Below are 14,135 nucleotides of genomic sequence, written 5' to 3' on the forward strand. Positions count from 1 at the left end.
CAACAGTAAGTTGAGACGCCTTAGGATTTACCTTTTGGGGGAGGGATTGATCCATGGGCCGACAGAATCAGGCGGGGCTGCCAGTTTTCCTGGTCTGGGAGAATCAGCACAGCTCTCTTCTGCCCCCTAGTGGCTCTTTTACATATTAAAATGCACTTTGTTTCAAATTCTAATGAATTCAAAATATAGATGTTGAACACCAAACATAGCTTTACATTACATATTTATATTTTATCACATCATTATGAATACATTTCACATAGGTACGATTTAATAATCGTTCATATTCTTTACAGCACAATCTAATCTGTCAAAATGTGATCCAATGTAAGATTATATTCAACCAACCAAAGAAATGTAACTTGTATTTTTATTTATTTTAATCACTTCATCATTGATCCTATATCAGCCATACAGTATAAAGACCAGGGGTTTGAACCAATATGTATTTTTCCAATCGTTTCGTTCTGAACAGGAAAATACAAATGTAACTGTTACATTCCACTGTTCCGACCAACAAAAGAAAGTTCTGAACCGGTTCAAACCAAACAAAAGTACCGGTTTATAGCGTTCCTTTCTATTCCTTTTTTAACCTTTAAAATCACCCCCCTTCACATTTAGCTAATTAAATGACTTCACCAATCAGTGCGGATAGAGGGGGGGGGGGGGTGTAGCCTAAACATACACACACACTGGTAAAGACTTTCAGCTTGCAGGCAGATACTGGAATACGTTTCTGAGTGACAGAGTGAGGGCTTTGCCTTGGCACTTTGTTGCGTTTTTTGCGAGAGTAGAAACAACGCCTGGAATGTAAAAGAACGCTATTAACCGGTTCCCATGCTTTTAAAATAATGGTTCTGTTCCGGAACAGTATGGATCACTTTCGTTCCAGGTTCCGTTTCTGCTACTTGAAAAATGACATTATTTTCCGGCTTTTCAGTTCTGTTCCGGTTCCAACCCGTAATGAGGACACAGCTCCGTTCTCCTGGTTCTAGAGAACACGGCAGTCTGTTACCAGTCAGGGGGAGGGTTTCTAAAAAAGCTTGGTTGCCAACGTGGTACCTCAGTCCTCTTGATGACCCACTCATAGAACAACCAGCAAAATGTCCATTTGACGAATTTGGTTCATTAACGCACATAAAATACCAGCGGAGGCTGGTTGGAGGAGCTATAGGAGGACAGGCTTATTGTAATGGCTGACATGGAATTAATGGAATCAAATGGAAACCACCTGTTCGACTCCATTCCATAATTCCATTCAGCCATTACAATGAGCCTGTCCTCCTATAGCTCCTCCCACCAGCCTCCTCTGGAGAATACAGACAGTCAAACGTAGATATTTCAATGGTCTGTGGAGGCTGGGTTGTCAGGAGAAATAACATGCCACGTTAGTTACGTTAGTTACGAGGCTTTCAGGGAAACTCACCCCCAGACGAATACAGACAGGAGACCAAGTCCAGCTTGAATGCAGACCAATGGGCAAAAGAACCAGACTGATAGATGGGCAAAAGTACCCATTATCCACCCCTCTCCTGTACTGTACCCTCATATTCCCAGTCGTGGACTTTTAAACATGGGGCTGATGTAAACATTGGCTTGAGGGAGTTTTGAGTTTCCACCGTTGTTAAATCAACGTGAGAAAGAACCCAAGAGAAGTGCACACTTCGGGAGAAGGGTGGAGAATCGGGACAGAGCAAGACAGACGAACAAGACAAATGGGCGAGTGGGCGGGTGGGCGGGTGTGTTCAGGCTCTGAGCCTGAGGAGTTCAGTCTGAGTTAGTTTCTCCCGCCCCACACCATCCAGTTGGTAGCTAGTACAGCAACGTTGTCAAAAAGGCTAGATTTTAGTTTCCTTTTCCAAGGCATTGGTTCCTTTGTTCTTTTCCTGCTGTATACAACAGAAATATAGAAGACAGGAGTAACAGCAGCCAGATGGTGGATGGGGTCAGTCGGGTGGAGGCAGGGAGAGAGGAGGGACGGTCTACTCCAGCACCACAGTGCCTCCTGCTGTCTCCAGGGCTGTCTTCAGCTTCTCCGCCTCCTCTTTGGACACATTGGCTCTGATCTCCTGGGGGAGGGACTCTACCAACTTCTTAGCCTGGTAGAGGAGAGAGGAGATCAGTGATCTACAGTAACAATAACACAAAGCAACCAACTTCTTAGCCTGGTAGAGGACAGAGGATCTATAGTAACATTAACACAAAGCAACCAACTTCTTAGCCTGGTAGAGGACAGAGGATCTATAGTAACATTAACACAAAGCAACCAACTTCTTAGCCTGGTAGAGGACAGAGGATCTATAGTAACATTAACACAAAGCAACCAACTTCTTAGCCTGGTAGAGGACAGAAGAGATCAGTGATCTACAGTAACATTAACACAAAGCAACCAACTTCTTAGCCTGGAAGAGGACAGAGGAGATCAGTGATCTACAGTAACAATAACACAAAGCAACCAACTTCTTAGCCTGGTAGAGGACAGAGGAGAACAGTGATCTACAGTAACATTAACACAAAGCAACCAACTTCTTAGCCTGGTAGAGGACAGAGGATCTATAGTAACATTAACACAAAGCAACCTCCTAGACAGACATGATTGTATATCTTTCAGAGTAAGAAACAGGAGGATTGTAAAGAGAGAACAAAGGTCTCCAACTTCTTAACCTACTATATACATAGAGAGCAGTACCACAGAGTGAAAGGTCTCCAACCCAGAGCTATCCTAGGTCTCAGACTGATTTGACTGCGTGTCCTTTAAGCATGGACACTGGTAAATGTGTGGTCAGAGATGGAAAGGACAAATGATTAGAGACAGGAAAGATCTGAAGAATCCTCGTCTGGCTGTTACATCACACAGAGACAAACAGACCATCTGACCTGCACCAGGTTCAAGCCTTGGATGGCTGTGACATCACACAGAGACCAACAGACCATCTGACCTGCACCAGGTTCAAGCCTTGGATGGCTGTGACATCACACAGAGACCAACAGACCATCTGACCTGCACCAGGTTCAAGCCTTGGATGGCTGTGACATCACACAGAGACAAACAGACCATCTGACCTGCACCAGGTTCAAGCCTTGGATGGCTGTGACATCACACAGAGACCAACAGACCATCTGACCTGCACCAGGTTCAAGCCTTGGATGGCTGTGACATCACACAGAGACAAACAGACCATCTGACCTGCACCAGGTTCAAGCCTTGGATGCAGTTCTTCACTTCTTTTATGAGTTTCACTTTCTCTGCTGCCTTCAGTTCTGTCAGTTTTACTGTGAAGTGTGTCTTCTCTTTCTTGACAGGTGCCGCGTCCTCTTCCACTGCCTGTAGGAGCAGAATGAATACAATGCAAGGTTAAAACATGCTGCATCTATGCCCTGAGGACACTACATGACATGTTGATGTGTACAGTCAGGCACAACGATTGCATTGCAGTAAAGAGGCTTAAACTAAACGAGGTTAAAGCCTTTATAGATAGAAGGCCAATGAGCTCTGCAGGGGTCCCTCCTAGATCAAGTCATGTGGGGTAAGGGGTGACCACGGGGCACCGTGTAAGGGGTAACCACGGGGTGACCACGGGGCGTCGTGTGAGGGGGAACCACGGGGCGTCGTGTGAGGGGGAACCACGGGGCGTCGTGTGAGGGGGAACCACGGGGCGTCGTGTGAGGGGTAACCACGGGGCGTCGTGTGAGGGGTAACCACGGGGCGTCGTGTGAGGGGTAACCACGGGCGTCGTGAGGGGTAACCAGGGGGCGTCGTGTGAGGGGTAACCACGGGGCGTCGTGTGAGGGGTAACCACGGGGCGTCGTGTGAGGGGTAACCACGGGGCGTCGTGTGAGGGGTAACCACGGGGCGTCGTGTGAGGGGTAACCACGGGGCGTCGTGTGAGGGGTAACCACGGGCGTCGTGTGAGGGGTAACCACGGGGCGTCGTGTGAGGGGGTAACCACGGGGCGTCGTGTGAGGGGTAACCACGGGCGTCGTGTGAGGGGTAACCACGGGGCGTCGTGTGAGGGGTAACCACGGGGCGTCGTGTAAGGGGTAACCACGGGGCGTCGTGTAAGGGGTAACCACGGGGCGTCGTGTAAGGGGTAACCACGGGGCGTCGTGTAAGGGGTAACCACGGGGCGTCGTGTAAGGGGTAACCACGGGGCGTCGTGTAAGGGGTAACCACGGGGCGTCGTGTAAGGGGTAACCACGGGGCGCCGTGTAAGGGGTAACCACGGGGCGCCGTGTAAGGGGTAACCACGGGGCGCCGTGTAAGGGGTAACCACGGGGCACCGTGTAAGGGGTAACCACGGGGCACCGTGTAAGGGGTAACCACGGGGCACCGTGTAAGGGGTAACCACGGGGTGACCACGGGGCGTCGTGTGAGGGGTGACCACGGGGCGTCGTGTGAGGGGTGACCACGGGGCGTCGTGTGAGGGGTGACCACGGGGCGTCGTGTGAGGGGTGACCACGGGGCGTCGTGTGAGGGGTGACCACGGGGCGTCGTGTGAGGGGTGACCACGGGGCGTCGTGTAAGGGGTGACCACGGGGCACCGTGTAAGGGGTGACCACGGAGCACCGTGTAAGGGGTAACCACGGGGCGTCGTGTAAGGGGTGACCACGGGGCATCGTGTAAGGGGTGACCACGGGGCATCGTGTAAGGGGTAACCACGGGGCATCGTGTAAGGGGTAACCACGGGGGATCGTGTAAGGGGTAACCACGGGGGATCGTGTAAGGGGTAACCACGGGGCATCGTGTAAGGGGTAACCACGGGCATCGTGTAAGGGGTAACCACGGGGCATCGTGTAAGGGGTAACCACGGGGCATCGTGTAAAGGGGTAACCACGGGGCATCGTGTAAGGGGTAACCACGGGGCATCGTGTAAGGGGTAACCACGGGGCATCGTGTAAGGGGTAACCACGGGGCATCGTGTAAGGGGTAACCACGGGGCATCGTGTAAGGGGTAACCACGGGGCATCGTGTAAGGGGTAACCACGGGCATCGTGTAAGGGGTAACCACGGGCATCGTGTAAGGGGTAACCACGGGGCATCGTGTAAGGGGTAACCACGGGCATCGTGTAAGGGGTAACCACGGGCATCGTGTAAGGGGTAACCACGGGCATCGTGTAAGGGGTAACCACGGGGCATCGTGTAAGGGGTAACCACGGGGCATCGTGTAAGGGGTAACCACGGGGCATCGTGTAAGGGGTAACCACGGGCATCGTGTAAGGGGTAACCACGGGGCATCGTGTAAGGGGTAACCACGGGGCATCGTGTAAGGGGTAACCACGGGGCATCGTGTAAGGGGTAACCACGGGGCATCGTGGGGGTAACCACGGGGCATCGTGTAAGGGTAACCACGGGGCATCGTGTAAGGGGTAACCACGGGGCATCGTGTAAGGGGTAACCACGGGGCATCGTGTAAGGGGTAACCACGGGGCATCGTGTAAGGGGTAACCACGGGGCATCGTGTAACCACGGGCATCGTGTAAGGGGTAACCACGGGGCATCGTGTAAGGGGTAACCACGGGGCATCGTGTAAGGGGTAACCACGGGGCATCGTGTAAGGGGTAACCACGGGGCATCGTGTAAGGGGTAACCACGGGGCATCGTGTAAGGGGTAACCACGGGGCATCGTGTAAGGGGTAACCACGGGGCATCGTGTAAGGGCGGGCTAACCAACACAGGTAAAGAAGCTTGATAAACGTATTGAATAAAACACAAACACACTAAAACAATCCCTGTCTTACCAGAGCTGCAGGTGTTGCTGCTGCAGTCATGGCTCCCATTGGCATCATCCCAACATCCTGGATATTCAGGGTTTTCTGGGACAAACAAATTAAAACATACTTTATTGGAGAAGTCATTGAGCAGATCAAAATGTTACTCATCACATGCCTCGTTAACAACAGGTGTAGACCAACAGTGAAATGCTGACTTAGACCTTCCCAGCAATACAGAGAGAAAGAGAATGGAAATAATAAAGTAAAACAAGTAATAATAAATACACAATGAGTAACGATAACATGGCTTTATACACAGGGTACCAGTACTGAGTCAATGATAACATGGCTTTATACACAGGGTACCAGTACTGAGTCAATGATAACATGGCTTTATACACAGGGTACCAGTACTGAGTCAATGATAACATGGCTTTATACACGGGGTACCAGTACTGAGTCAATGATAACATGGCTTTATACACAGGGTACCAGTACTGAGTCAATGATAACATGGCTTTATACACAGGGTACCAGTACTGAGTCAATGATAACATGGCTTTATACACAGGGTACCAGTACTGAGTCAATAATAACATGGCTTTATACACAGGGTACCAGTACTGAGTCAATAATAACATGGCTTTATACACGGGGTACCAGTACTGAGTCAATAATAACATGGCTTTATACACAGGGTACCAGTACTGAGTCAATAATAACATGGCTTTATACACAGGGTACCAGTACTGAGTCAATGATAACATGGCTTTATACACGGGGTACCAGTACTGAGTCAATAATAACATGGCTTTATACACAGGGTACCAGTACTGAGTCAATGATAACATGGCTTTATACACAGGGTACCAGTACTGAGTCAATGATAACATGGCTTTATACACGGGGTACCAGTACTGAGTCAATAATAACATGGCTTTATACACGGGGTACCAGTACTGAGTCAATGATAACATGGCTTTATACACAGGGTACCAGTACTGAGTCAATGATAACATGGCTTTATACACAGGGTACCAGTACTGAGTCAATAATAACATGGCTTTATACACAGGGTACCAGTACTGAGTCAATGATAACATGGCTTTATACACGGGGTACCAGTACTGAGTCAATAATAACATGGCTTTATACACAGGGTACCAGTACTGAGTCAATGATAACATGGCTTTATACACAGGGTACCAGTACTGAGTCAATAATAACATGGCTTTATACACAGGGTACCAGTACTGAGTCAATGATAACATGGCTTTATACACGGGGTACCAGTACTGAGTCAATAATAACATGGCTTTATACACAGGGTACCAGTACTGAGTCAATGATAACATGGCTTTATACACAGGGTACCAGTACTGAGTCAATGATAACATGGCTTTATACACGGGTACCAGTACTGAGTCAATAATAACATGGCTTTATACACAGGGTACCAGTACTGAGTCAATGATAACATGGCTTTATACACGGGGTACCAGTACTGAGTCAATGATAACATGGCTTTATACACGGGGTACCAGTACTGAGTCAATAATAACATGGCTTTATACACAGGGTACCAGTACTGAGTCAATGATAACATGGCTTTATACACAGGGTACCAGTACTGAGTCAATGATAACATGGCTTTATACACAGGGTACCAGTACTGAGTCAATGATAACATGGCTTTATACACAGGGTACCAGTACTGAGTCAATGATAACATGGCTTTATACACAGGGTACCAGTACTGAGTCAATGATAACATGGCTTTATACACGGGGTACCAGTACTGAGTCAATGATAACATGGCTTTATACACGGGGTACCAGTACTGAGTCAATGATAACATGGCTTTATACACGGGGTACCAGTACATATAAGCAGCAGGTAGTCTAGTGGTTAGATTGTAGAGGCAGCAGGTAGTCTAGTGGTTAGAGTGTAGGGGCGGCAGGTAGTCTAGTGGTTAGAGTGTAGGGGAGGCAGGTAGTCTAGTGGTTAGAGTGTAGGGGAGGCAGGTAGCCTAGTGGTTAGAGTGTAGGGGAGGCAGGTAGTCTAGTGGTTAGAGTGTAGGGACGGCAGGGTAGTCTAGTGGTTAGAGTGTAGGGGCGGCAGGTAGCCTAGTGGTTAGAGTGTAGGGGCGGCAGGTAGTCTAGTGGTTAGAGTGTAGGGGCGGCAGGTAGTCTAGTGGTTAGAGTGTAGGGGCGGCAGGTAGTCTAGTGGTTAGAGTGTAGGGGCGGCAGGTAGTCTAGTGGTTAGAGTGTAGGGGCGGCAGGTAGTCTAGTGGTTAGAGTGTAGGGGTGGCAGGTAGTCTAGTGGTTAGAGTGTAGGGGGAGGCAGGTAGTCTAGTGGTTAGAGTGTAGGGGAAGCAGGTAGTCTAGTGGTTAGAATGTAGGGGCGGCGGGTAGCCTAGTGGTTAGAGTGTAGGGCGGCAGATAGTCTAGTGGTTAGAGTGGAGGGCGGCGGGTAGCCTAGTGGTTAGAGTGTAGGGGCGGCAGGTAGTCTAGTGGTGAGAGTGTAGGGGTGGCAGGTAGTCTAGTGGTTAGAGTGTAGGGGCGGCAGGTAGCCTAGTGGTTAGAGTGTAGGGCGGCAGGTAGCCTAGTGGTTAGAGTGTAGGGGCGGCAGGTAGCCTAGTGGTTAGAGTGTAGGGGCGGCAGGTAGCCTAGTGGTTAGAGTGTAGGGGCGGCAGGTAGCCTAGTGGTTAGAGTGTAGGGGTGGCAGGTAGCCTAGTGGTTAGAGTGTAGGGGCGGCAGGTAGCCTAGTGGTTAGAGTGTAGGGGCGGTAGGTAGTCTAGTGGTTAGAGTGTAGGGGCGGCAGGTAGTCTAGTGGTTAGAGTGTAGGGGTGGCAGGTAGTCTAGTGGTTAGAGTGTAGGGGTGGCAGTTAGCCTAGTGGTTAGAGTGTAGGGGCGGCAGGTAGTCTAGTGGTTAGAGTGTAGGGGCGGCAGGTAGACTAGTGGTTAGAGTGTAGGGGCGGCAGGTATCCTAGTGGTTAGAGTGTAGGGGCGGCAGGTAGTCTAGTGGTTAGAGTGTAGAGGCGGCAGGTAGTCTAGTGGTTAGTGTGTTAGACCTGTAACCAAAAGGTTGCAAGTTTGAATCCCGAGCTGACAAGGTAAAAATCTGTCGTTCTGCCCCTGAACAGGCAGTTAACCCACTGTTCCTAGGCCGTCATTGTAAATAAGAATGTGTTCTTAACTGACCTGCCTTGTTAAATAAAGGTTCAATTATAAAAATACATTAACTCTGTGGAATAATATATACACTGCTCAAAAAAATAAAGGGAACACTAAAATAACACATCCTAGATCTGAATGAATGAAATATTCTTACTAAATACTTTTTTCTTTACATAGTTGAATGTGCTGACAACAAAATCACACAAAATGTATCAATGGAAATCAAATTGATCAACCCATGGAGGTCTGGATTTGGAGTCACACTCAAAATTAAAGTGGAAAACCACACTACAGGCTGATCCAACTTTGATGTAATGTCCTTAAAACAAGTCAAAATGAGGCTCAGTAGTGTGTGTGGCCTCCACGTGCCTGTATGACCTCCCTACAACGCCTGGGCATGCTCCTGATGAGGTGGCGGATGGTCTCCTGAGGGATTTCCTCCCAGACCTGGACTAAAGCATCCGCCAAATCCTGGACAGTCTGTGGTGCAACGTGGCGTTGGTGGATGGAGCGAGACATGATGTCCCAGATGTGCTCAATTGGATTCAGGTCTGGGGAACGGGCGGGCCAGTCCATAGCATCAATGCCTTCCTCTTGCAGGAACTGCTGACACACGTCAGCCACATGAGGTCTAGCATTGTCTTGCATTAGGAGGAACCCAGGGCCAACCGCACCAGCATATGGTCTCACAAGGGGTCTGAGGATCTCATCTCGGTACCTAATGGCAGTCAGGCTGCCTCTGGCGAGCACATGGAAGGCTGTGCGGCCCCCCAAAGAAATGCCACCCCACACCATGACTGACCCACCGCCAAACCGGTCATGCTGGAGGATGTTGCAGGCAGCAGAACGTTCTCCACGGCGTCTCCACTCTGTCACGTCTGTCACATGTGCTCAGTGTGAACCTGCTTTCATCTGTGAAGAGCACAGGGCGCCAGTGGCGAATTTGCCAATCTTGGTGTTTTCTGGCAAATGCCAAACGTCCTGCACGGTGTTGGGCTGTAAGCACAACCCCACATGTGGACGTCGGGCCCTCATACCACCCTCATGGAGTCTGTTTCTGACCGTTTGAGCAGACGTGTGCAGATTTGTGGCCTGCTGGAGGTCATTTTGCAGGGCTCTGGCAGTACTCCTCCTGCTCCTCCTTGCACAAAGGCGGAGGTAGCGGTCCTGCTGCTGGGTTGTTGCCCTCCTACGGCCTCCTCTACGTCTCCTGATGTACTGGCCTGTCTCCTGGTAGCGCCTCCATGCTCTGGACACTACGCTGACAGACACAGCAAACCTTCTTGCCACAGCTCGCATTGATGTCCCATCCTGGATGAGCTGCACTACCTGAGCCACTTGTGTGGGTTGTAGACTCCGTCTCATGCTACCACTAGAGTGAAAGCACCGCTAGCATTCAAAAGTGACCAAAACATCAGCCAGGAAGCATAGGAACTGAGAAGTGGTCTGTAGTCACCACCTGCAGAACCACTCCTTTTATTGGGGGTGTCTTGCTAATTGCCTATAATTTCCACCTGTTGTCTATTCCATTTACACAACAGCATGTGAAATGTATTGTCCATCAGTGTTGCTTCCTAAGTGGACAGTTTGATTTCACAGAAGTGTGATTGACTTGGGAGTTACATTGTGTTGTTTAAGTGTTCCCTTTATTTTTTTGAGCAGTTTATATATAGATACCATGGTATAGAGGTAGATACTAGAACTATGTATATAGGACAATGTGCTATAATTTATGGCATTGACTGTGTGGCACTGGATACGAGCGTCTGCTAAATGACTCCGATGCCCACGTCTCCTTATGTTAATCTACACAGTCTACATGCTCCAGTTCCATACCTTGAGGAGCTCATTGAGGTCTGACACCTCTAACAAGGTGAGGCTGGTGATGTCGTGTACCAGCTGGGTGATTTTGGGGGGGTACTGTTTGGGGGCTCCATCCAGAGGGGGGGCGGCGATGACAGCAGAAAGGCTGGCTGGGCTGGTCCCGAGTGTTCGGAGGGCACATGACGTTGGTGTCTGGAGCTCCTGCCTGGGGAAACAAATCACACAGTTAATGTATTATTTAATTGAACCTTTATTTAACTAGGCAGGTCAGTTAAGAACACATTCTTATTCACAAACTCGGACGACGCCGCCCTATGGGACTCCTCAATCACGGCCGGATGTGATGCAGCCTGGATTCGAACCAGGGACTGCAGTGACGCCTCTAGCACTGAGATGCAAGGTAAGTTGCTAGCTAGCATAGATCTTAACATAATCAATAGTTAACTCCACACGGTTGATGATATTACTCGTTTACCTAGCTTATCCTGCGTTGCATATAATCAATGTGGTGCCTGTTAATGTTTCATTAAATCACAGCCTACTTCGCCAAACAGGTGATGATTTAACAAGCGCATTAGTGCAAAAGCCCTGTTGATGCACCAATGTACCTAACCATAAACATCAATGTCTTTCTTAAAACCAATAGACAAGTACATATTTTTAAACCTACATATTTAGTTAATATTGACTGCTAACATGAATTTTCTTTAACTCAAGGAAATTGTGTCACTTCTCTTGCGTTCTGTGCAACAGAGTCAGGGTATATGCAGCAGTTTGGGCCGCCTGGCTCGTTGGGAACTGTGCAACAGAGTCAGGGTATATGCAGCAGTTTGGGCCGCCTGGCTCGTTGGGAACTGTGCAACAGATTCAGGGTATATGCAGCAGTTTGGGCCGCCTGGCTCGTTGCGAACTGTGTGAAGACCATTTCTTCCCAACAAAGTTTGCCAGAATTTTAGATAATTATGACATTGAAAGTTGTTCAATGTAACAGCAATATTACACTTAAGGATGCCACCCGTTGCCAGAACAGTTCGGTATTTCACTGAAAGAATAAACGTTCTGTTTTCTAAAGGAGTTTCAGATTTGACCAAATTAATGACCTAAGGCTCATATTTCTGTGTGTTATTATATTATAATTAAGTCTATGATTTGATATTTGATAGAGCAGTCTGACTGAGTGATGGTAGGCAGCAGCAGGCTCATAAGCATTCATTCAAACAGCACTTTCCTGCGTTTGCCAGCAGCTCTTTGCTGTGCTTAAAGCATTGAGCTGTTTATGACTTCAAGCCTATCAACTCCCGAGATTAGACTGGCAATACTATAGTGCCTATAAGAACATCCAATAGTCAAAGGTATATGAAATACAAATGGTATAGAGGGAAATAGTCCTATAAGTTCTATAATAACTACAACCTAAAACTTCTTACCTGGGAATATTGAAGACTCAAGTTAAAAGGAACCACCAGCTTTCATATGTTCTCATGTTCTGAGCAAGGAACTTTAGCTTTTTTACATGGCAAATATTGCACTTTGACTTTCTTCTCCAACACTTTGTTTTTGCATTATTTAAACCAAATTGAACATGTTTATTATTTATTTGAGACTAAATTGATTTTATTTATGTAATTAAGTTAACATTTTTTTAAAAAGTGTTCATTCAATGTTGTAATTGTCACTATTAGCCGATTAATCGGTATCAGCTTCCTTTGGTCCTCCAATGAAAAATCATAATCGGTCGACCTCTACATTCAATCCAGTGTTTCCTCTATAGAGTGTGCAACCCGTCCACCTAAAATAGTTTGGTTTCTATTGGTTTAAATTGACAGTTTTGGTGCAAATTCATTTACAACTATGCACTAATGAATTAGATTTAGGCTCCTGGATGTGACTTTAGGGGCCTTTTGAGTCTCATCTGTAAAACCCTCTAGGCCTAAGGGAATGATTGATTCAATGTTGTCACAGATCTCTCAAAGATTCTTCAAATCCACCAGTTACTAATATAGCAGTAGCTAGTTAGCTGCTATTTCTCATTCTTAATTTTCCACCTGGTTCAGTTGGGAACGGGAATACTTAGTCAGTTACACAACGGAATGCATTCAACCAAAATGTGTCATCCGCATTTAACCCAACCCCTCTGAATCAGTTGTACAACTGTCACGGTAAGGTTGACAGGATCATTACACAATGGTGAAAATCGATACAAATCACCAATCAGAAGCTCTAGCAAGGTACAGGATATGACAACCATTTGTCAAAGTTAAACACAAATGCCATACAAGAAACACATGACCTTGACTGGCACGTCTCATAAGGAAGGAACAGGGTGCATTGGGTCCATGGAACTGGCTAACGTTATTTACTGCTGAGCCTACTCGCTCTAGATTACACGTTAGTTAGCTGGTTTTACAACACATTCCCCGTGACGGATTTAATCCATTTGGCTGCAAGATTGTTCCTCACTAGTTAGTTAACGAGGAATAAGTGGCATTGCGGTTGGCTAGCTGCCGGCTAATCATACAATCCGTTCTTCACAAAGCAAATGAATGAGCCCAGGGTTATTATATTAATAGGTCTATGTGATTCCGACTATTTGGGGCACATAAATGGTTAATGCATGGCAAATTAGCTAGCAATTCTCTGCCCTTGACGCGTTTGGCGTTAGCAAACCATCTAGCTCATGTGTCCCACTGTTCTAGAATTTACACAAGCAGCTACGATCCCCGGTTATGACACCCGCTTACCGATGCGTCTTTGCGGCGATTCGCAATGCGGTCCGAATGCAATGTCTTGTGCAGTACATGTTTATTATTTGTGCCCCCGGATCTCCTCCAGATATTTCCAATTCACAGAGTCACAGCGTTGCCTGTCAGTCCTGGTCCTTCTCCCTCAATAGCACATGGCGTCCTCCACTCTCTGTTACTGACCTACCCACAATGCATTGCGCCACAAACGAGTTGTAGTTCGACTAAATAACTTTATTAACAAAGTAGCTTTTGTCAATCTCAGTGTGTGCCTCACTCTCTCTCTCTCTCTCTCTCTCTCTCAATTCAATTGTCTTTATTGACATGGCAAGTTCATTATTACTTACATTGTCAAAGTATACATATGCAAAAAAATATAAATCTATATTTGATATATTTATACATATATAAAATATAGATTTATATATAAATAAATGGTGGGACCAACAGCAATAATAATAGTAGTAGTGGACATGGGATTACCATTAACAACAACTACAACAACAATATTAATCAGACTAACAAAACATTAAAGCAAAGGTAGTAGACCAGTGTCAACATGACTGAGAAGACACATGACCTGGTAGTAGACCAGTGTCAACATGACTGAGAAGACACATGACCTGGTAGTAGACCAGTGTCAACATGACTGAGAAGACACATGACCTGGTAGTAGACC

At 47.3% G+C, this 14,135-nt stretch overlaps 1 protein-coding gene across 2 annotated transcripts; it reads right to left on the reverse strand.

The window, feature by feature from the left end:
• Positions 1 to 206: 206 nt before the first annotated feature.
• On the reverse strand, positions 207 to 13,671 carry LOC115117303 (large ribosomal subunit protein bL12m). 2 transcript variants are annotated; one of them, XM_065015005.1, is made up of 5 exons: positions 13,457 to 13,669; positions 10,728 to 10,920; positions 5,740 to 5,814; positions 3,188 to 3,325; positions 207 to 2,099 (listed from the first exon to the last, which is right to left on the reverse strand). In XM_065015005.1, exons 1-5 carry the CDS (start codon positions 13,513 to 13,515, stop codon positions 1,983 to 1,985), a joined length of 582 nt encoding a protein of 193 aa, XP_064871077.1. In that variant the 5' UTR covers positions 13,516 to 13,669; the 3' UTR covers positions 207 to 1,982. The 2 variants fall into 2 exon arrangements, with proteins under 2 accessions (XP_064871077.1, XP_064871078.1); XM_065015006.1 differs by lacking the exon at positions 207 to 2,099 and adding an exon at positions 2,106 to 2,534 and having other exon boundaries at positions 13,457 to 13,671.
• Positions 13,672 to 14,135: the final 464 nt, after the last annotated feature.

This window comes from Oncorhynchus nerka, unplaced genomic scaffold (assembly GCF_034236695.1).
Source record: "Oncorhynchus nerka isolate Pitt River unplaced genomic scaffold, Oner_Uvic_2.0 unplaced_scaffold_1799, whole genome shotgun sequence".
NCBI lineage: Eukaryota > Metazoa > Chordata > Actinopteri > Salmoniformes > Salmonidae > Oncorhynchus > Oncorhynchus nerka.